This window comes from Dermatophagoides farinae, chromosome 4, assembly GCF_024713945.1.
Source record: "Dermatophagoides farinae isolate YC_2012a chromosome 4, ASM2471394v1, whole genome shotgun sequence".
NCBI classification, from domain to species: Eukaryota; Metazoa; Arthropoda; class Arachnida; order Sarcoptiformes; family Pyroglyphidae; genus Dermatophagoides; species Dermatophagoides farinae.
The window spans coordinates 4130950-4154986 of record NC_134680.1 but is presented as its reverse complement, the minus strand read 5'-3'; the positions used below and the strand labels follow the sequence as shown (position 1 = coordinate 4154986).

General features: G+C 29.6%; 5 protein-coding genes across 5 annotated transcripts; 3 read left to right on the top strand and 2 right to left on the bottom strand.

Moving 5' to 3' along the window:
* Nucleotides 1–65: 65 nt before the first annotated feature.
* Nucleotides 66–1549, bottom strand: Uba3 (Ubiquitin-like activating enzyme 3). The gene has a single exon (XM_047052624.2). It carries the CDS (start codon nucleotides 1430–1432, stop codon nucleotides 122–124), a length of 1311 nt encoding a protein of 436 aa, XP_046908580.1. The 5' UTR covers nucleotides 1433–1549; the 3' UTR covers nucleotides 66–121.
* Nucleotide 1550: 1 nt separating this feature from the next.
* Nucleotides 1551–3378, top strand: CstF64 (cleavage stimulation factor subunit 2 CstF64). Its single transcript, XM_047052623.2, has 2 exons — nucleotides 1551–1704; nucleotides 1766–3378. Exons 1-2 carry the CDS (start codon nucleotides 1647–1649, stop codon nucleotides 3016–3018), a joined length of 1311 nt encoding a protein of 436 aa, XP_046908579.1. The 5' UTR covers nucleotides 1551–1646; the 3' UTR covers nucleotides 3019–3378.
* ScsbetaA (Succinyl-coenzyme A synthetase beta subunit, ADP-forming) lies at nucleotides 3344–6178 on the top strand. The gene is made up of 4 exons (XM_047052626.2): nucleotides 3344–3504; nucleotides 3581–4602; nucleotides 4682–5500; nucleotides 5571–6178. Exons 2-4 carry the CDS (start codon nucleotides 4251–4253, stop codon nucleotides 5732–5734), a joined length of 1335 nt encoding a protein of 444 aa, XP_046908582.1. The 5' UTR covers nucleotides 3344–3504; nucleotides 3581–4250; the 3' UTR covers nucleotides 5735–6178.
* A 7069-nt stretch (nucleotides 6179–13247) lies between these two features.
* Nucleotides 13248–14683, bottom strand: LOC124489901 (pyrroline-5-carboxylate reductase 3). The gene is made up of 2 exons (XM_047052299.2): nucleotides 13925–14683; nucleotides 13248–13825 (listed from the first exon to the last, which is right to left on the bottom strand). Exons 1-2 carry the CDS (start codon nucleotides 14591–14593, stop codon nucleotides 13529–13531), a joined length of 966 nt encoding a protein of 321 aa, XP_046908255.1. The 5' UTR covers nucleotides 14594–14683; the 3' UTR covers nucleotides 13248–13528.
* A 2688-nt stretch (nucleotides 14684–17371) lies between these two features.
* On the top strand, nucleotides 17372–22114 carry LOC124489900 (uncharacterized). Its single transcript, XM_047052298.2, has one exon. The coding sequence runs from the start codon at nucleotides 19383–19385 to the stop codon at nucleotides 20619–20621; it is 1239 nt and encodes a 412-aa protein (XP_046908254.2). The 5' UTR covers nucleotides 17372–19382; the 3' UTR covers nucleotides 20622–22114.
* Nucleotides 22115–24037: the final 1923 nt, after the last annotated feature.

Below are 24037 nucleotides of genomic sequence, written 5' to 3'. Positions count from 1 at the left end.
AATAGTTGCATGTTTGATTCGAATTCTCAAAAGAATTCAATTCACAATCCCCTTCACCTGTATCATTCATTCATGATTTTAGTTTAATCGATGACTAAAATTTAAATGGAAAAAAATTGAATTATACATAATTAATTACAAATTTTTTCATCAAATGATTATCAATGACAACAATCAATTGACCATCATCAATCATTAATTGTGGTAATGTTTTTGTTAGATTCAACGATGTTTGCTCGGCTAAACTTGCCATATATAATGTTTGATCAGAACCATTTTTCATTATTGTTCGTATGGATATATTTTCTTTGGCCATTTGATAATCCGATACCAATTGATCGATGAGATCATTTAATGATAATTTTTTCGAAGAAATTTTCAATGGTATCGGTAATGTACCACAAATCTTGCAATCTCGTTTACGTTCGGCTGCATATGTATACGTATAGATTCCATCAGAATTATTTAGTACAAGATAATTGTTAAGAAATGGTGCAGCAGCAGTCATTAATTTGAATACTTCGGTACAGCAAGCAGCTGCAATCGTTGCATTAGTTGATGCTACCGCAGGTATTATGTGTTTGACAACACCTTGTGTAAGTCGATAGGTAACACTTTCGATACCGAATTCAGTAGCACGTTCCATTGCACGTTCATATACCCATTGAAGATGTGTTGGATCATCACCATCTAATTCCACTTCACCGAATGGATTATCACGATTCCATTGGATAAGTTTAACATATTCAATACAATGTTCAGGAAGTCTTGGACGATGTGTCAATGTGCAAAGTGGATAGGTAATCTGTGGTGGATACAAGTCCAGCATACATTCAACACATGGATAATCGGCATGACTTGGTATGATTACACGAAGATTTCCTTTGAAACCTTCGGTTCCACCATCAACCAATGGTATTATGTTGATCATTTCGGCTGGATTCATTTCAGACGATGGTTGCAACAAACCGAATAGCATAGTATTTAGCCAACGTCTTGGACCAATAGCATCTAGACCACTGACGATTACATTGAATTGATAATAAAATTCCGGATCTTTATCTTCAATCTTACAGAAATGAGCGGTAACATTACAGCCAGCAACACGTTTGTTTATGAATTCGGCAGCAACCACTGCTTTACTACGGCCAACATCTTTGGTACGGAATAAAAATTGACGATTTAGATTCGATATTTCAATCGTATCGCAGTCGATAACATGAATATCCACGAAACCCATCATGGCTAGATCTTTGAGCATTTCACAGCCAAGACCACCTGCACCAACGACCAGAATTTTTGCCTCTTGTAATACGGTTAAACCTGCTGTTACATCAAATCCAGCCTGTACAAATGGACCGGTTCGTGAGAGAACTTTGTTCAAATGATTCCATTGTCGTCGTGTCGATGATGAAACGGAGTCGGTTTCCATTATTTTAGAAATTTTCAAAATTTGGAACGAAAAAAATGATGAGCCAAATAAACTGAAAACATTCGTCAAAAATTAACGTGTAACGTCGTATTTGAAGGAATTTTTGCTAAAAACGTGTATGATTTGAGTTTTTTTTTATTGACCGAATTCGATTATCATTATTCAATCGGTTTGAAATATTGAGAAAAAAAATTCTTCTGATTCCATAAACAATATGTCAAACATTTCACAACAACAAGCAACAAATGAACGATCACTTCGTTCAGTTTTTGGTATGTTTTAACTTGGTTCTTATATTTTTAATTGATAATTTAATTCTTTTTAAATTCGTAGTTGGAAACATTCCATACGATGCAAGTGAAGAAAAACTCAAGGAAATCTTTTCCGAAGCTGGTCCGGTCATTAGTTTCAAATTAGTTTATGACCGTGAATCGGGTAAACCAAAAGGTTATGGATTCTGTGAATATCGTGATCAAGAAACGGCATTATCGGCTATGCGAAATCTAAATACTTATGAATTGAATGGCCGTAATCTTCGTGTGGATACGGCCACAAATGAACGTTTTAAAGAGGAGATAAAAAACCTACAAATGTCATTATCGGGATCATTTGAATCACCATATGGACAAGAAGTGGAACCTGATAAAGCACCTGAACAGATAGCAAAAGTGGTCAGTTCATTACCACCAGAACAAATGTTCGAAATTGCTAAACAAATGAAACATTGTGTTCTTACGAATCCAAATGAAGCGAGAAATATGCTACTGCAGAATCCACAATTAGCTTATGCATTACTTCAGCTATTGGTTGTAATGCGTGCTATCGATGTACAAACTGCTTCATCCATTCTATACAAACCAAATCCACCACCGATGCCAATTCAACCAGCGGCAAACATTCCAACCCCGGGAATGCCACCAGCTTCACATATGGTTATGCCAATGTCACAACAGCCACCGATGATACATCCGAATCTTTATGACCCAAATATTGTAGCCGCTGTACAGCAACCACCACCATCGATGGCTCAAAATCCATTCGATCCACGATTAGATCCACGTCTTCGACAACAACAGCAACAAGCGCAACCACCTACCGAGGCATTTGATCCAAGAATTGTTCAACAACAACCTCAGCCAACACAAACTGTTGTCACGGCTGCTCCACCTCCATTAGATCCAAGATTACGTGTTCAAATTCCCACGGTAGCATCCACAGCAAATGCTATTGCTCCTGTCGTAACTGTAACACCAAATCCTCGTGGACCACAACCACCTGGTCCGATAAGACCAACAACAGGGGGTGTTTTATTCAATCAACAACCATCGCAACTTTCATCGGCTATAACTTCAGCTCAAGTTCCAACATCGAACCAACCACCAGCATCAACATCATCATCATCATCAACATCATCGACAATACAGACAAATAATAATCAATCTACAATGAATCAATCGGAACAGGAAAAAGCACAACTAATTATGCAAGTATTATCATTATCTGATCAACAGATAAATATGTTACCGGCAGATCAAAGACAATCGATATTAATGTTACGGCAACAATTACAGCAACAAAATAAATAAATATAAAATAATTTGGCCAAATGTGAATAAAGTAATGACAAGATAAAATAACGATAAAAATGATACATGATAATTAATTTATTATCATTTTCACACATCACATCAATCAATCAATCAATCAAAATTGACATGTCTACGTCAAAGAAAAAAAGAAAAAATGATCAAATTACATGCTGTGTGTGTGTATTATTAACTATTGATAAACATAATTATCAAGATATAATAAAAGAAATATATATTTTAATGATGATGATGGATAATATCGAATAAAATTTGTATCTATGATAATTATACTAAATTTTTTTTTAAATGATGTTTAATGTACCCATTCATATAATAAATATACATGTGTGTTTGATTGTGATTTGATTATGACGTTTCTATTTTACCGTTTTATTCATCATCATCATCATCATTCATTCATTTATGGATGTGGTAGAATTTATATGGATTATAGGAAATTATTTTCATTGTCACCTTTGGATTGTAAATTTTATTTTATTTTTTCTCTTTATTTCAATTCAATGAATTCCTGTATGCTTTTGTCTTAATAATCACATAGATTAGATGGTGGTGGTAATGGTTTGATATACAGACAGACATCAACATCATCATCATCAACAACAACATACACACGCCCGTATACGAATTATTATCATCAGAAGAAAAATTCCAATGTTTTTTTTTTCTTCTTTTTCTTGCTTTGTTTGCATTGATTTTGTGTGTGTGTGTGTTTGTCTGTGTGTACGCATGTACTCAGATTTTTTTCTTTTCCCCAAAATTGTTGTTGGCCAATATTCAATTCAATACATATGTTTTTCTGGTAGCTTTGTGTAATGTCAATGAGTTCAACTTTATTCTGTTTGGATTGTTTTTGTTTTTTTTCCTGACTGATTATTGATGGTGTATAAATGATGTTTTTTGAAAATTTTTTTAATTGAATTTTTGAATTTAAAAAAAAATATTTTGAATTCATTGAATTTTTTTTTATTCTGGTGTTGTGGTTTTGGTTGTGGTGACTGTTGTCGTAGATAAGATTTTTCACCTTTACAAAATCTTAAAAAGACGAAGAATATAAAAACAAAACAAATCATCAATCGATTGTTGGAATATATTCGAATCATTTTTAATTCTATCGATATATCGATTGTTCATTGTTTTAATCTTATTCGTTTTTATTGTTTTCTTTTTGAAATTATTTTTCAATAACGATAATTACACCTGAAAAAAATATGTTACGATCATTAAGAAATAAATTCATTTTGGCAAAACAAATAGCCAATGCTGCAAATAATAATGGTACTGGTGGTCATACGGTTGGACGAAGATTTCTAAATGTACATGAATATGTTGCAATGGAAATATTACAAAAAGGTGGTGTTAAAGTACCAAGATTTGGTGTAGCAAGTACACCGGATGAAGCTGTTGAAATATCGAAACGTTTAGGTGAAAATGATTTCGTTGTTAAAGCCCAAGTATTGACCGGTGGTCGTGGCCGTGGACATTTTAGTAGCGGTCTCAAGGGTGGTGTTAAATTAGTATATACAGCCGAGGAAGTTCGTGAAGTTGCGTCCAAAATGTTGGGTAAGTGCTTTGCTCGTTTGCTTGTGTGTTCGATTCGATTGATTTTTTTTTTTTTTTTTTTTTGTTGTTTGAAATATAGGACACAATATATTTACGAAACAAACGGGTGAAAAAGGAATGATTTGTAATAAGGTTATGATCGTTGAACGTCTTTATCCAAGACGTGAATATTATTTTGCCATCATGTTGGAACGTGCCTATCAAGGTCCAGTAATTATTGCATCAAGTCAAGGTGGTATGGCTATAGAAGATGTTGCTAAAGAATCACCGGAAGCTATTATTACTGTACCTGTTGACATAGTGAATGGCCTTTCCTCAGAGATGGCAATGGATGTTGTACGTAAAGTTGGCTTCCATCCGAATAGTCATGAACATGCTGCCCAATTAGTAATGAATTTATATAAATTATTTTTGGAAAAAGATGCCTCAATGATCGAAATTAATCCAATGATTGAAGATTCAAATGGTCATGTTTTATGTATCGATGCTAAATGTCGTTTCGATGATAATGCAGAATTTCGTCAACAAGATGTTTACGATCTTAAAGATCCAACACAGATTGATCAACGTGAAGTTGAAGCACAGGCTGCAAATCTAAATTATATTTCATTAGATGGTGATATCGGTTGTTTAGTTAATGGTGCCGGTTTAGCAATGGCTACAATGGACATAATCAAATTACATGGAGGTAGTCCGGCTAATTTTTTGGACGTTGGTGGTGGGGCAACAGCACAACAAGTGAAAGAAGCATTTCGTATTATTTCATCCGATTCCAAAGTGCAAGCTATTCTGGTCAATATATTTGGTGGTATAATGCGTTGTGATGTTATTGCCGAAGGTATTATTGCTGCAGCACAAACATTGAAACTAAAGATTCCTATCGTTGTACGTTTACAAGGTTTGTTTCTTTTGTATTTCTTTTCAAAATTAAATTTAATCAATGTTTTTTTTTTATTCATTTTTCATAGGCACAAACGTTGATGATGCAAAAGCATTGATTGCATCATCAAATCTTCGTATATTGGCTTGTGATAATTTGGAAGAGGCAGCCAAAATGGTGGTAAAAATGTCTGCAATTATTGGTTTAGCACGTTCAGCAGCGGTTGATGTTAATTTTGAATTGCCCATCTAATTAAGACAACAATTTGTATGTATGTGTATTGAAGAATTTCAAGAATCAAATATAAAAAAAAGAACCATACAGCCTGTCCACTTTATCCCACCAAACAATGAATAAATTATATCTGAAATGATTGATTCAAATATGTAGCATGCATACACATTTTGACCCATTGACCTTTTAAATTCTGTTTGATTATTATCTGTTTTTCTTTTTTGTTTGTTTGTTTTTCTCTTTTCTTTGACTAAAAAAAAAAAAATACCACCATCCCCACACACCAACAAAAAAAAAGATCATTTCCAGAAAATGATTTTAAATTGAAATTCTTTTTTCCATTATAATTTTTGTTTGCTTATTATTATTTTCATCATTATTATTGTTGCTCATTTGAATTTGAAATGAAAACAAAAACAAATTATTCTTGTCAAATTATAAATTATTTTATTAAATTTCAAATCGATGAGTTTTTTGTTTTTGTTAGTGATGTCGAGTGATTTTGATTCTGGTCAGAGAGAGAGAGAGAGAGAAAAAAAACGCGAGCATAAATATTATCTCCAGCATCATTATAATCATCATCAAAAAATCATTTGGTTACACACACACACACAATATATATAATGGGTCCTTGAGCAATGACAAGACAAAACAAAACGGACCATCACAACATTACCAACAACAACAAATTATGTTATGTTTCCAAAAAAAAAAATCGGCCCCAGATATTTATTTACTTACTATTAAATTCATCATATTCTGAGAAGAAAAGAGAAAAAAAAAGATTCTGAGAATTTAAAAAAAAACGGAAAAAATAGATTTCGTTGAATGTGGTGGTTATACTATATATACACACACACATACACATACACATAATAATAATGATGATGATGGGAATGAAAAATGGTGATCCATGGATAGAAAAAAAAACTTCATCATATAACACAGCAACAGCATCCATTTGACGATAATGGATTTTCTATTCTATTATGTTGTATGTATTGGTATAAACAAGATTGTTAGTTTCTTTCATTTTTACCAAAGTAAACCAAACCAAACCAAACTAACCACTATCGACCAGTGTTGTGGAAGAATATTTTTTTTTTTCTCCAAACGAAACAAAAAATTCAAAGTTTAAATTCGATTTTTTTTCTTCTTCTTCGTCTTCTTCTTCATCATCATATGTAACTGTACTGTTCAATGGTTTTTGGAGACTGAGTGAAATATAGACAGTGAAGCTTACATTTCATTTCATATTTTTTTGTTTTGTTTAAAATTCCTATGAATTTAATGGGAAAAAAATAAAATAAAAAACAAACAGTTATTGGTCATGGTTGAAGAATTTTTTTTTCCGGTTTTCAGTATTAATTGCCATCATCATGATCATGATCATCAAATCGGTCATTTATAACGAACTCAAACCTGAAAAGCGTTCGAATTTGTTGTTGGATGAAAAAAAAACACCGACATCATTTCGATCGAATTCAGCAGCAGGCCTTTTTTCTATTTCAACCTAAAAAATGACCACCATCGTTATCAAGAATAAAGAATTTTTTCTTTTCTGTTTTTTTTGTCTATAGAATCCAGAACAATCTCATCATTGTTCCGGAAAATTATTTTCCAATTTTCTTTTTTCATTAATTCCAAAATAATTGCATGGATTCATTCATTTATTCATACATACATCATTATTATGATATACGGTCATTAAATGGTTAGTTAATTATTTTTCAATCAAAGATTATCATCATCATTATAATGACGATAAAGTTGGCCTAATGTTGGAAACCATCATCATCGTTAACAACAACAACAACGAGACAAAAAAAAACATACATCGAAAAGATTAGATTTAATCTAATGCAAGTGCACATAACATACGAATATGGTCTACAAAAATAGAATAAATTCGGGCGAAGCTGAAGTGGATAATAATCTAAAAAAAAAAAACATTCGAATTCTATTTACACCCAAATTGATAAAAAGGTACATACGAATGTAGAGAATTCAAACAATGTCATTGAGAATGACCATCATCATTATTCAAATGGGCCATTCAAAAATAAAAAAAAAAATTCAATTGTTGATAAATATATCGATCAATTGAAATCAATCAAATCCAATTATTTTTTTCCACACATTGATCTTTTCTCAATTGAAATATTATGGTGAATGCATCAAAAGTTTGTACTGAAGTTTTAAATGTGTGGTAAAGGAATGAAAAAAAAATCCAAAATCCAAATTCAAATCAAATATTTTTATGCGAACTACTAAAATACTATTGTCCCATATCGAAAAATCTTATTTCTATTTCTACTTTTTGAACGATGACAAACTATTTGATCGACGAGAACCACGCACCAAAAAACCACTTTTTTCAAATCATTTGAATGACAAAGAATTGACTTTTTTTTCTATTCTTTTTTTTCATTCGATTCAACCGACGACCATACAATAGGCTCACAGATTTTTGATAAAAATTTATCATAATAACGTATTGTAACGGTACAAGACAAAATTTCAAAGAAAAAGAAGAAGAATTAACTAGATAGAGAGATTGAGAATAAGAAATTATTATTGCTGATATCAACCAATTCAATTCAATTCAATCCAACAACAAAACGAACATTCGCTATTTCAATTATTATCAATATATTATCATTCGTTTTTTTTCCAACCTTCAAAATAATTCAATTCAACTATAATATATTCAATCACAATCTTCAGTTCTTTTACATCTTGATAAATCTGTATTATATATAGAATATTCATAATTTTCATTACGATTCTATTACAGAATAATTTATTTAAATTCTCACAATCATTATTGACGATGATGATGATGATGATGATGATAATTAGATTCATTTAATTATCTATCAAAAACGGATGAAAAAGGTATCAGTTTTTTTTTTGTTATGGTTGAATTGTTTCCGTTTTTTTTCTTCTACAATCAATTAATTTTTATGATTGAAAATTTGCTCAATTTTTTTTTTGGTGGTTGTGAATAATTTTTTTTTCAATTAATATTTCTAAAAAATGTACTTTATGTATTTGTAAGTGTGTGTGTGTGTTCCATTTGGATCAAGTTTTTGTACGCATGACTGAATCGAATGATGAATTATTTCTATACTTATACCTGTGTATATATTTCCGGTGTGTGAGTGTGTGTGTGTTTACTTTGTGAACTATTTTTTTTTTAAATGAGTTTGTTCATTTCTATATTTGTTCAACAATAACAACAATTTCGTCGATATATTTAGGTCAGTAACCGAAATCCCGGTCATTTTTTTTATGTCTATAGTTTTGTGTTTTTATATTTACAAACAACGAATGATTATGTGTGGGTTTTTTTGCTGCCTAGAATATTTTCCAGCGAATATATAGGGTAATTGGATATTGTTGAAATACGCTACTATTGTGCTTCCTTATTGCTTATTTAAAATGTTTACACATCATACATAATTTTTACATTAAAAAAACGACGATGATGATGATGATGACATTGTTTGGAATGTCAAACACACACACACACATATGGATGTCCACTTTAGAAATTCTCATGGAACACTGAATGCTGTCAATTTCAAGGGCCATTTCAAATTTAAAAAAGAAAAAGTTTTTTTTGTTCATCATCATTTACAAACTTGTTTTGTTTTCTCTTTACACGTTTTCAATTTCCGTCCCATCACTCATGATTCTTCAAACTTTTTTTTCATAGTTTCGCTTAAACAAAAAAAAATGGAAAAAAAATGAAAAAAAATTTATCGTCAATTTCATCACCATGGTAACCGGAAAAATTTTTTTTTTTGAAAAAATTCATATCTGTACATGATAATTACATACTTTTAACAAAAAGTTTAATATTTTCATTTTGAAAAAAAAATTAAAATTCCAAATTAACAATGTATACAAAAAAAAATTTTGGTCATATTTGAAAATAAATTGTTCACAAAAATGATCGATATTTTTTTTCCCTTATCGATATTTGAAAACTAAAATAACAATTCCATTGTATGTGTGTGTGTTTGCTCGGGGGGGAGAGGAAAAAAATCATTTTGTTTTTCCAGTGGAATAAATGTCGTCTTCTGTGTGTGTATGAATGAAAACAAAAACAAAAACAAAAAACACACGAAATAATCCAATCTAATATTCATATAGAAAATATGAATATACATGAATGGCTGACAAATATAAATACTAAAATACATCATACACAAATACATTGCAGTGGAATTTTAATTTTTATGAATAAAAATTATATTCCATTGTCAGTTGTATTATGCCCACACAAACACACGCACAAAAAAAACCCATATGGCACAAAAACGGAAAAAAAAGAAGAAAAAACATCATGATGATGATCCAGAAAATCTTTTTTTTTTCGTTTACAAAAACGAACAAAACACGAACACAAAAAAAAATTTTAATTTAATTATGTTCATCATCATCGACTTGATGGCGGCAGCGAATGCAAACATTTAGAATTTTTTTTCAGAAAAAAAAAGTTTTTCATCATCTAAAAAAAATTCTGGACATACATGGTAGTCGTGTGTGTGTGTGTGTGAATTCAATGCTGGTGGTGGTAATGATGGTTGATATTTTTTATTTTAATATCTTAATGGATACCATTATCTAGAGTCTAGATTCTAGACCTTGATATTATATATTTATATCACAATGACACATATATATTCATCACGGTTAATTTGAATAATAAGAATTTTTGTTTGTTGTCGAATGTAGATTGATCGATGGTGTCTTTTTTTTGTTCTTTGGCGAAAAAGATTGATTGAACAATTTAAAAAAAAACAAATGTAAGATCGATATATTGATCCATTAAACTATCGATAGTTTATGTGTTTGTTTTACAAACGATGACCTCTCTGGTTTTTTTTATCTTATTTACTCAATATTTCTTGCAATAATAAATAGGTGTAAGACATTTATAAAATTTTATATATATAATTACTATTGAACATTGAATACTGAAAATGCTGAAAAAAAATTCTATTTTGTTATTTTTATTTTTTTTATTGTTGTTGATGATGATGAATCCTAAATAAACAACACAATCATTTTGACAATCCAATTTACGATTCTTTCTATCTATCTATCTATTTCATTCAAACCAGCACAACACCACGACAAACTAAATAATATAAACAAACAATACACACAAACATAAAATGAAAAATGTCCTAAATTACTTATACAAACACATACATTTAATGGTTAATACCTAAATGACGAATCTTTTTATATATAGACGTTGGGTGTGTGTATAGTGGGATTGTTTTCCACAAACACAACCAGAAAAATAAAATGACCAAATGATTCTATAACAAAATCTCGAAAACTCTTAAATGAGTGCAAGCGCTTATTAAAACTTAGCTAATTGAATGTATATATGAGCGGCTCACCTAAAAAGCAGAACATGGCCATTAGATATCTAACAATTATGAAAATTATAACATAACGTAAGTTTCGTTTGTTTTTGTTTTTTTTTTTGCATCTTCTTTGTACATAACGTCAGTGTCATTTTTTTTCCCTCATTTTAGAGATTTTTGTATTCGAGATTTTTGTTATAGCACATTTTTTCAACAAAATCTCATCATAACAATGATGCGAGATTTTTTCTATTCCATCATCTTTATTATTTGATTTGAAAATGACGACGACGATGGGTAATGGTGTGGTGATGTTGATCAATGTAGTTGTTGTAAAAAAAATCTATGTATGTTTTGACGAAAAAACATAAACCCACATGAGTAACACACGCACACACAAAATGATAGAAAAGTTCAAGTATGAAAAATTAGGTCTTTCGATCCGGTACCTAAACACAAAAAAAATAGGCAACCATCAACCATCAACCATCATCATCATCATCATTCATGAATAATTGACATACAATTGTGGTAAAGTTATTATTCTGGATTATTAATTTTATTCTGGAGCAAAATAATAAAAAAAATATTTGAATTATTTTAAAAATTATCGCTGAATATGCATTAAAATTATTCACCATTTTTCTCATTTCATTTCATTTTGAACTAGAACTAGATAATAGGAACAATAAAAAGAAAATTAAATAAAATCTGAATGTTTTTTTTCCAACCGAAGTTTATATGTGATTGATTTTTGTTTACCATGTTTAATAATCGATGATGTTGACAGATTTTTTTTTCTCGGTTTAGATTTTAAACTTTAGAATGTCAAGAAAAAAAAGTTTTCACGTCATGATTACTAATAATTATTTGATGAACATCATTTAAAAATATCATCATTCATTTATCAAATTTGCTTTTGGATGTGAAATTTTTTTTGTTGTGGAAATTGAATTGCCCGAATTTGAAAAAATTTTTATCAATATTTTTTACACATCACACACACACACAAAGCCTGTAGGGCAAGCGACCACCAAGAGTTTTTTTTCTAAAATTTTTTTAAAATTTTTTTTTTTCAAAAAAATTTACCTTTTTTTCCAATTCTTTTTCTCATTGCTATTGCTAATGGTTTCTGATTTTGCTGTGACGTCAAACATTGTGATCAATATTTGTGGTTTTTGTTGCCTTTTGTGCTTTTGTTGATGATGTTCAATGTACGGGGATTTTTTTTTAAATAATTTTTTTAAAATGTTGACGAGTGAAAACAAAAATTGAATTTTATTTTCATTCTTCTTTGACTATATTTTTTTTTGAAAATCTGTCACTTGTCTGTTTGTGTGTGTGTGTGTGCATGGAATGTTAAATTCACTTAGGTAGAATGATGATATATAGCATCGTAAAAAGGGTAATGTGTTTTTATTGTTGTTGTTTTTGTTTCATTATTTTTCAAATTTTTAAATAAATAAATGAATGAATAAAAACAAAAATAAAATGATTCTAGATCTTTTTGTGTTTTTGAATCAAATATTAATCGAACTCTTTATTCTGAATTCATTATTTATTATATATTCAATCCCTTTTTTTATTCAATCACATCGGGTAATCATTGTGTTTGTTTTTTTTTGTAAAGAAAAATATGTTCAAAGCATTCATCATCATCATCATCATCAGAATAATGAATGTTTTTGATATCCAAAAAAAAAGTCTGGCCTGTTTCTCTTAAGGCCGGTGGTGGTTGAAGTATATATAACAGAATTTGATAGGAATATTCTGGGAAAGAAAAAAAAATGTAAATGATGATACTTGGATTTTATAAGATTTTCAGATGTTTTTCTTTCTTTCTTTCTTCTTTTTGTTTGTTGGTCTTAATGTTTTATTTCAAATTCTAATACTTAATTTTTTTTTTTGATAGACAAGTGGGTGTGTAGGCGTTTCTGATACTCGGAAAATGGGTGCGTGACGTAACAACAACGGCAACTACTACTATATTCGATGATGATTTCTTTGGTCTATTTGCATTCATTGTTGTTGACGATAAAGCTTGGTTTTTTTCAATATACAAGGATACGGACGTAGCGCGCGCGCCTTTGTCGACCTTCGGGATTTTTCGTCGGTCTTCGGTATTCTCTCTATGAGAACTTTTGAAGGAGAATTCCAAGTACATGTATTTAATATGTATGTGTATGTGGTGTTCAAGAATACGATAGAACCATATATCGGGTTATCTAATATCATGATTTACTACTATGACATGTTGAGATTTGCGTTTCTTCTTCCGTGTTTCCAAAACATTTTTGTAAGATTTATATTTTAATAGATTTTAATTAATTAACCAAATGAATCACAAACATACATACACTCACTCATCATTATTATCATTCGTAGATTGAAAACAATCAGAGAAACAAAAAAAAAGTAAGATTCATTCGGTATTCTCTGTTTTACCCGTCATTGCTAATGTTTGTGATCGTTTATATGATGCTTCAATTGCACCACAAATACCGGATGCAACTTCACTTTTATCCAATATCATTTGTCCATAGATAGCACCACCGGATGGACTGCTTGCATCTTCTTTTAATTGAGTAGCATTTGTACCCGTTGTTAATACTGTTTGTGATGCTGATGATGCAACTTTAGCCGCAAATTTTACGGCCAATTTTCGTGGCATTCCTTTTTTCACAGCACCATCAGCAATAGCATTGATAAAATAATAACACTATATAATAAAAAAAACGAGATGAGAATGGTGAAAACAAATCATTTTTTTCTAGTAAATAAAACACTGAGAAACAATGTTGTTGTGATTATTACTTACAAATGTTATATTGGAACCGGCAATAATACATATGGTATCGAGAAGTGATTCCGGTGCATATTCGATCAATGAAATACGTGTGAAAATTTCACGTACAATATTAGGAAAATTTGCACTATCCGGTTCGATATCGATCCACCAATGGCCAACACCAAATGCAATTGGATGACTAATTACACAACGAAAAAATTTGGCCGTATATCGTTCTGGATTTTCGGGATTCAATAGACATTCTTTTATCTGTTCAGTGGTGAAACCAAATACAAGACTAAATATATAAACTGGATGTCGCATATTTGGTATAAAATTTGTGGTCAATGCTGCTGGCCGCGATCCACCAATTTTATATAAATTACGAATAACATTTGGTGGACAACAAATAAATACAATATCACAATCAAAACGGCCAAAAATATCGATATTTCTTTTCGATATATGAATACCCGGATAGGTAACTTTGAATGAATCCGTATTGATTGTAGTTGGTGCTGATACATAGATACGTTTTGGATCCACTTGGCCACGTTGTGATACAAGACCGGTGATGATGGAAGTTGCTATTTTACCAGCACCAATAAACCCAATACGTGCCGTATTACAATCGGCACCGCCACGTCGTGTTTTTTTCGTTCCACGTGTGTTTGATGATGTTGGTGGTCGTGATGCCATTTTATTTTATTTTATTTTTCTCTTTGATCTTATTCAATAAAAAAAGAGAGGGGTGATATGAACAACAAAAAAAAATAAAATAAATCGAAATATCACAAAACTTAAATCGAATTTAAAGAAAAAATTCTACTTACTATCATTTTTATACCGACAAGGGCACAATTCATCAATCAAAAAAAAAATTCAATTACATTTATCAAATTATCGATTTACAAACAACAACAACAACAACAACAACAATTGACATATGTCATTCGATTATTTTGTTTCAAAGAAAAAAAAATCAATATAAATGATTCAATGCTTGAATGTTATATATTTATTCGATCGTTGATGTTTCAAACTTTTTTTTTTAATTTTCTACATGTGTTTGGTAAAAATCGATTATTATTGATTATAATAGAATTTACATATATGAACGAATGGCAGTATATATATATTGAAGGTCATTTCAATTCATTTTTTTTCCTATTTCAAATGTATTAATAATTTCACAAGTATAATTCAAAATATTGTATCCCGTTCAAAGAAGATGAAAACACAAATAAACTGACTAATTAATAATTTCTTGAGACTTGACAAAATTTCCGTTTGAAAGAATTTCACTTGAAAAACAACAAACTATTATCATGAATTTCAAACGAATTTCAAAAAATGAGCAAAAAAAAAATTTAGCAAAGTAAGCAAAAAAAACTGGGTTATCAACACCACCAACCACAGTTATCAGTCAGTAAGTCACAATCGAAAGACGGTTGGTTGATTTTGAAAGAAAATTGGCAAAAATTCTTTATGAGCAAAACAAATTTGAAAATATTTCTGATGAAACAAAAAAAAATTAATAATCAATTATTTCAATACTTTTGTTCAAAACATCGAATTATCAATATCAAAGAACTCTGTGATTCAATGACAACGTTTGAAGATCCAATAACAAATACTGAAGAATCCGAATTTCAAACAATCCAAACAATGAATCATCATTATTATCAACAAAAAAAACTGGAAGAAAAAAAAACAACAGTGATCAAATTGTTTGAGAATTTGTGTTGATATCGAATGATGATCGATTTGTTGAAATTTGATCACCATTCATTCATCAATATCCAATTAATTTATTGTTGAAACGTGTCTAACACTAAATTCCTAACTATTCATACAAGAACATTCGAGTATGAGAAATTGTTGTTGTTGTCCTATTGTTGTAATTATGAATGATAAACTATTATATATCATGAATGATTACATCAAACAAATATTTTCAACTATTACATTTTGATTTAGATAGTAGGAAAAAAAGAGAAAGAATTGGAAAAAATACTTTCACACTTCTCAATTCATAATCATCATCATCATCATTAGTTAATAAAGTAATATTTTATCTCAGAAGGTTTTATCGATTTTCAAAACAGACAATAGATAAAACAGAAAAGAATAAGGCCCGTAAGGCCAATTCATCTTCATTTAATTGGAACGAAAAAAAAAACAAAACTAAAAAGAGAATTATCATAATGATGATCGATGATATAATGGGATTTCAGCAACAAAAAAGTTGAAACCAAAAGAAATTCCAATTATGGCTTGGTGTAAAAAAAATTGCACCTTCAGGGCTCTAACATGTATTATTGAGATACTCTATCTCATTACGATTCATTAAAATGGATCAAATTTTAATGATGATGTCAAACTCAAAATGACATTTCTATATTGCGTTTGTCTGGTTGTTTGATACATTAATTATTTGGTTTAAAACAACGAAAAAAAACCAACAACAACAAAATCATCGACTATAAATTGATTATTGATTGATTGATTTGTAATATGAATAAATGATGATTCTTAATCCTTTTGATGACAAAAGTATAACCACATCTGGGTTATATAAACATATGATTAAAAGATTATGATGATGAGAATGAGGAGAATTATTCTTTAAATATTAATGTGTGCAGAATACGAATTGGAAAAGATGAGAATTTGAAAATCTCAAAAAAAAGAAATTCTGGATTCAAAAACTTTTTATTCATTATAATGTGAACAGCAACAACAACAACAAAAAAATCTAACCAAAATCTTTGGATTAAATTTTTTTTTTGTAATTCTTAGTATTATGTGATTATCTTTTTTTTTCTTTGATGAGTGTGATTCTAATTTTAGAATTTGAATTTATATTGAACGCGGAGCAAGAGAAATTTTTTCAACTGTTAGTTGTTTGATCGATCAAATTGGTTTTTTTTATCGCGGTTATCAAAATAACTTTTGAACGTGTGTGTGTGTGTGTGTATGTTCGTTTCCATGAGAATTAAAAAGAAATCAAAACTTTTCATAAAGATCAATGGATGAAAAAAGTAGTGGGAGAATAAAAAAAAACGATAACAGGAAAAAAAAACAAACCCGGGAAAAAAGTATCGATCTTTGAAACAACAAAAACAGCTAAACAATTTTTTTCAATTCCTAACCATTTATTTCACATAATAATGTTTCATATTGGATATAAACAATATTTAGACTTATTTAAATGTATTCGAGATAAAATTTCATTAGTCATCGCTATTATATAATTACATAGCGATCATTTTGTTATGATATGATACATTTCTCATTGAACATCTAATATTTATGTCTTATTATTATAAATGATGCTGATGCTGATGATGATGATGATATTGGTTTTTGTTTTACACATAACTATTATATGAATAGTAGACATCATAATGATAATCATAATCATTTTATACTATCATCATATCGGTATGCATATATACATCGTCATAGTTTTTTTTTTTTTTTTTTTTTTTTTGGAAGCGGAGAAGAATATTCTTTACGTATACGATGTCTGAATAAATGAATGGAAACTATTATTTTGTGAAATAAAAAAAAAGAAAATGGTGATAGTGGTAGCATCAACAGCCACGCACGAATATAATAAATATATTTTGTGATGCGATTCTGGTAATAACAACAAAAATAAAGAATTAAAAAAAATTATATATATGTTCATCATTTTGAGAACTGAATATATGCAAGTGGAATTCATTTGCTACTTCTATTTTACGATCAACATTATACAATATAGCTGTATAGCTTCGATTCGATCTAATTCTTATTATAATTCATCAGCTATATGATGAAGATAAAAGATACTATCGCATGCGCGAATGTAAAGTTCCGGAACATAAATCTAATACTTATATATACAGCCAAAAATAAATATTATATATATGAAAAGAGGAAGAACTCAACAACTACAGCTACGAAGAAATTGGATAAATATTTCGTCAGAAAATGATCAAATGATTCTTTTAGACATTTTGTGTCCTCGCATTCATTCATGTGTATGTGTTTGAGTCAATGTGAAAAGTAAAAGTTTTGGATTGTTTTCATTTTTCATTCTTTTACTTGTGCCAATTCTTCTCGATGACAAGAATAAATAGGTCTAGTTTCGTTTTACGCTACTACCACCACCAGTACTTATTGACATCTTTAAAGAATGAAAATGTAAAAATTTCCAATTCATAGAAAACTAGATGAACACACATCACACATCATCATCAAATCAAAATGAAATGAATTGACTAACAAAAAAAAAGAAGAAATTTCAACAAACGACAAAGAAAGTGAAAAAACGGGAGCAATCAAAATCCGGAAAACACACACACACACACACAGAGAGAGAGAGAGAGAGAGAGAGAGAGAGAGAAAAATCACAAATACAAAATAGCTAAACACGAAAGAGAAAGCCAAACATCCATTTTTGAATTGAATTTCATTCATCTATTCTAGCATCAATGATTGCGTGTTTGTTAATACAGTGACTTGGTGTGTGCATGATTCGTGTACACATTCAAATAAATGCAGCTGCCGCATCATTTCTCTCATCATTATATTGATATATGAAATGATGATACATTTATAAACAACCACAACAACAACAACAAATGATCCAACTAATCATCAACAATATCAACACTACTAACATCATCAATATAATAATAATAATAATAACAGCAACAAAAATAAATAAATAAATTGAATATGAATTGTTAAATATTTGTGAAGTGTATTTTAAATTATCCAACAAGGTCGTCATCATTATCATTGTTTGATTTGAAAACATTTCTATTGTTCGATGATACATCAGACATCAACAACAACAATAATAATAATATAATAAAGACGAACGATTGTTAATTGTCAACGTTGTGTTAACTATCTTTTTTTCATTGGATGAATTTTCAATCCATTTCAAAAAAAATCTCGATCTGCAAACAACGTTTTTTTGTGAAATAATGTTATGTTTAAGTTTAGAAATCAATCGATTCGTGTGTGATTATGATGATGATGAAAGACAGGTGAACAGACACACAGTGTGTTAAAAAATTGTTCTTTATACTTTTTGTTTTGTGAAAAAAATGAAACAAGTTTTTGTGTATGAAAAAAATAAACAAAAAAAAACATTAATAATTGAAAAGTGTTTGTGAATAGATAAATATAAATAAAGACAAAAACAAACAGTGCGAAAAAACAGAATAAATGTGAAAAGAATGAAATTCCGATTTCAAAACGAATTGCCCCAAGTTAAAAACTGAAAAAAACGCTAAGAAAACAAACAAACAGAAACAATATTGAGATTCACAGAATAATTGCAATGATTTCTGAATAAATTGATAAAAAACTTTTATTTCACAAAAGAAAAGGTTTCACTTACCTTTCTTCTTCTTCGGTCAGCATTATTTCTTCAATCGTTTCTTGGGTGTGATATTATCTACATGATTATGGAAAATTGAAAAAAATGATCTGGACAAAAACATCAATATCGATGATGATAATATCATCATCAACATTAATCATACAATTATTATTTATAATTAACATACCATTATCGGTGGTCGAAGGAAAATGTCCATCAAAAGCAAACTCATTCTGTTTACAGGTGGATGGTTTTGATTCAATATTATTGGATGGATCACATTTCACCAATATATCGAAAGTATTCAGGCAGATTGCCTTCTTATTCGATGATGATCATGAATCGAAAGAATTGGATCAATTTATATTGATCAATAATTTTAAGCTTGAAAAACTTGATCGAAATGTATTCTGTGATTTTCGTTTTCGTCATATTGTGATTCGTAATTGTACACGTTTGAATTCAATTGATCGTGATGCATTCAATGGTACGGCACGTTTTGTTAAATCAATTAAAATCGATTCAATCGGTCTAACCGAAACGACTGCTGAAGATTTCTTTGAAGCATTGAATTCATTGGATAATCTGGAAGATTTGGAATTAAAAAATCATCGTGTATTGAATATAACGGAATATACGTTTCGTCAGAAACGTTTGAAATCATTACATTTAGATGGTCCATTAGAAATAATCAATAATAATGCATTCTTCTATACGGATAATTTATCCATTCTAAAGCTAACGAAATCGATACGCCGTATTAAACAACATGCATTCCATTTTCGTTTGGCCAGCAATAAAACATTGGATCTTTATTTGGATGCCAAAATTGGTTCAATGGAACGTCGTGTATTCTTGTCGACACAGCGACCATTAACCATAAATTTATTCCTAAATAAAATGTCAAATTTTGAAGCTGCCATTTTTCGACCGGTACTGATGGAACCAATAAAACATGAGCTCATATTACATGGCAATCCAAAAGAGATGCGTAACCCTTGCCAATTATTATGGCTGTTTCGTAATAAACATCGTTTTAAAGGTGTTTTTCAATTCAAAGATGAACCAATGATTGATGAATCATATTTTGATCAATGGCGTTGTTCAAATCAAATGATACATGGTTATCCATCATCCGGTGGTGGTACAATCGTAATGGATAATGGCCACACAACAAATAAACATGATAACAATGAAATACATGAAGAAATGAATAATATTGATCGTGCCGGTATTGATCAATCACATAATCGGGCCATTTCATTATCTACCATTAATCGGTCAATTATTTTTGCAGAAATAATCGTTATCGTTATGACTGGCATTCGATTATTATTATAACCATGATGATTTTTCTTTGATTGACTGAGAAATTGTCAACAAAATAAAAAAATTAAAAATTATCTCAATATACAATACCAATATGTCATCACATAGTGACAACTTACGACATTTATTCTGTCAATCATCATCATTGTAATTATCTAAAAAAACAATGTTGAGAGAAAAAAGTTCATCATATATAATAAATACCTCGTTATTATCCATTCGAATAATTATCATCAAAAACCTATCATCATCATAGTCATGATTACAAGTTGTCATCGTCATATTCAATATCAATCATCAAAGAATCAATGAGACGACATCGTTTGGCCAAATAAAGAAGATATATATTTTTTGTTGTTGTGTTTCAACTTATTTTACGGCTAAAATGTTGACAGAGAAAAAAAAATATGTTGTGACAAGAAAAAAAACTAAAAGCAAACACGAAAAAGATACACACCCAAAAGCATAACTATGTTGACCAAAGTTATTATATTGATACACAAATCATGCTGTCGTTTTTTTTTGTTTGTTTGTTTGTTTGTTATGTTGTTGTAATGAGAATTAGATTGAATCAGTGTTTCAATGATTGATTGACATTCTTTTGTTATTACCATCATTAATCGGATTGATTGATTTTCGTAAAAATTGAAAAATTTAAAATTTCAGTTTTCGAATAATTTCGTGTACAACGATAATAACAGTAACAACAACAACCACAACAATGCCATCTATCTGTCAATCGACATTTTAATCATTCATAGTAGCAAGAATTTTTTATTTATTTGATTTTTGTTTTGTTTTGATTCAAAATTTAAAATTTTTTTTGTTGTTTTTTTTTGGGAAATTTTAATTGAATTTTGTTTTTGTTTTCGGCAAAAAAAAAATGCGATGATGATGATTTACTTAACCATTTTGATTGACTATTTTCTTTTCATTCATTCATTCATTCATTCATTATTTCGTTTATCATCTAATCTGCCATTCAAAACACACACACACACCAGCATATATTACATATTTAATTCTAATCTCATTTTTTTGGGGGGGAAAAACATCTCGACAACAAATGAAATTGATGGGTATTCTCAAACAAATTCGACATTGCGTCCTCGACAACGTGACAAAATGCAAGAAAAAAAACATTCGATTTGAATTCTACTCGCGAGGAGATATATATCTGTTCCAACAAGTCCATCATCCATGAAAAAAAATTACTATGTTCACGACTGCCATTTTTAAATCATTCAATCACAATTTATTATCATTATTTGTTTTTCTTGTTGTTGTTGTTGTTGTTGCTGTTATTTGTTAATTATTATCATTTCACCATTCATATTGTGACTAAAAATTCTAAATATTTTTGTTATCTCAAATATAATCAAATCAAACAACAATTATTTCTAGATGATATATCGTTCAACACTCATAAACACACACACACAAACAACAAAAGTATTATATCATTCAAAAACACCATCATTATTTGATAATTAATTAATCAATAATTATTATTCTTTGTTTCATCATCATTTATTCATTTATGTAGAAATTTATATATTGTTCACACCTCAAATCATTCACCAATGACAATAATACACACATGAACAAGCACTTCATCCCCTTAATAATAATATACTATATATTAAAGAGGAGAAACTATTGAAAACAAAATAATGAAATAAAAAAAAAAAATAAATGAAAATTGAACAAAAAACCAGAAAAAAAAATCATGAAAAAGATTATTGCGTATTATCATCATATATTACAGCCCATTTCCAAACTGTGTACCGGTCCGCGAGCAGAGAGAAAATACTGGTCCATGAGAAAAATTGAAAAGTTTTTTCTTGCATAATTCTACGAAAATTTCAATTTCCCGTTCATCGTATATATCTTCATAAACAATATGCAATAATCATAAATGGACGTCTCGAACAAATGAAATAACAAATTCATTTTTCTTTACGGTCCAATGCATTTGACACACACACACACACATTGCATCTGATCGTTTTGGTGGTCGTGATGATAGTGTCGGTAATGGTGATGGAGGGCGGCAATTTGATTCGATTCGATTCGATTCGAAGACCAGACACACAGAAACAGATTGGCACATTTTTTTCTGCCAAAAAAAAAATTCGAATGTTTTTCATTTGTGATTCGATGCATGAGATGTTTCATAGCGTATTATCGTCATCTCCCTTCCCCCTCCCTGGTCATTAAATTATGAAATCCACCAAAATAATAATAATCATCATCAAATCATAATATACATTAATAGCATATTGGATCCATAATGATGGATGAAAGAAAGAAACAAAAATCTTGCCCTCACATACTCATTTTGAATGTTTTGGACATTTTTTTTTCACGCCATCTCCGCACATCAACATCATTCATTCGTTTTTCATCATCATAAAAGAAACACCATTATCTCTGGCACACACACACACATTCTTGCAGAGAGAAAACAAAAAAAAATGGCCATGAAATGTCAACAACATTATTTTTGGCGACAATGTGACAACAACAACGAGGAAAAAATAATATTTTCCGGGTACATATCGACAATGATTATCATCATTCTTTTATTATGTTCATAGCTGAAAATTTGTAATTTTTTTCTTTTTTTTTCTTTTTGAAATCCCTAAAAAACCATATTTTTGCATCCAGTCATGATTGTTCTGAATACAACTGAAATGAATATTGTTTTGATTGAGATTTTTTCGAATTTTAATCTCGGGATTTAATATTGGTGAAAAAAGTGAGTAAATTCCGTCTATTCTTGCATCTTTTTCATTCCAAGTAATTCATTTTTTTTTTGTTAATATAGAATAACATTCAACAACAACTTTCAGTTTGTGAATGTTCTACATTTCTCTAATAAAATTGAATATATTACGTCAATGCCTAAAACACACACACCTGCACAGCATCATCATCATCATGAACATGGACCATTGATGATCCAGTGAAACAAAAAAAAAAGACCAAATCTGAATTCAAGTGAAAATATATTATAGTTAACATACACACACATTTTGAATTCCATTTATGTAATTGTCATTGTTGTCTATGTTGTTCCATCTGGAACACATAAACTAACTACCGACAACAAACAGACCAGCGAAAAAAAAAATTATCAAACGACAAACTGAATGACATTATAATATATACGCCTATTCTATGTTTTCAGACAAATTGTTTTCGAATTAATTTCCACATACACACACACATGAGAAAAACAAAGAAACACCTGGAACATGGTCGTCTATAGAATTATTGAAAAAAAAAATAACAACAATGACGATAGGCCAGGTATACGAGAATTTGAAATCATAAACCATGACAAAAATGAAACGAGATGCATTTTTTGTTTGTTTCTGTGTCTGTTTGTTGTTTATTGTTAATTCTCGAAAAAACATGTCTAC

What these genes read in the sequence shown, in the direction of transcription:
- CstF64 (XM_047052623.2), top strand. Translation starts at nt 1,647, where the DNA reads ATGTCAAACATTTCACAACAACAAGCAACAAATGAACGATCACTTCGT. An exon ending in ATCACTTCGTTCAGTTTTTG is followed by an intron (nt 1,705 to 1,765) that starts GTATGTTTTAAC and finishes TTAAATTCGTAG; the next exon opens with TTGGAAACATTCCATACGAT.
- LOC124489901 (XM_047052299.2), bottom strand. Translation starts at nt 14,593, where the DNA reads ATGGCATCACGACCACCAACATCATCAAACACACGTGGAACGAAAAAA. An exon ending in CCGGTTCCAATATAACATTT is followed by an intron (nt 13,826 to 13,924) that starts GTAAGTAATAAT and finishes TTTATTATATAG; the next exon opens with TGTTATTATTTTATCAATGC.
- Uba3 (XM_047052624.2), bottom strand. Translation starts at nt 1,432, where the DNA reads ATGGAAACCGACTCCGTTTCATCATCGACACGACGACAATGGAATCAT.
- ScsbetaA (XM_047052626.2), top strand. Translation starts at nt 4,251, where the DNA reads ATGTTACGATCATTAAGAAATAAATTCATTTTGGCAAAACAAATAGCC. An exon ending in AGTTGCGTCCAAAATGTTGG is followed by an intron (nt 4,603 to 4,681) that starts GTAAGTGCTTTG and finishes TTTGAAATATAG; the next exon opens with GACACAATATATTTACGAAA. An exon ending in TATCGTTGTACGTTTACAAG is followed by an intron (nt 5,501 to 5,570) that starts GTTTGTTTCTTT and finishes CATTTTTCATAG; the next exon opens with GCACAAACGTTGATGATGCA.
- LOC124489900 (XM_047052298.2), top strand. Translation starts at nt 19,383, where the DNA reads ATGATCTGGACAAAAACATCAATATCGATGATGATAATATCATCATCA.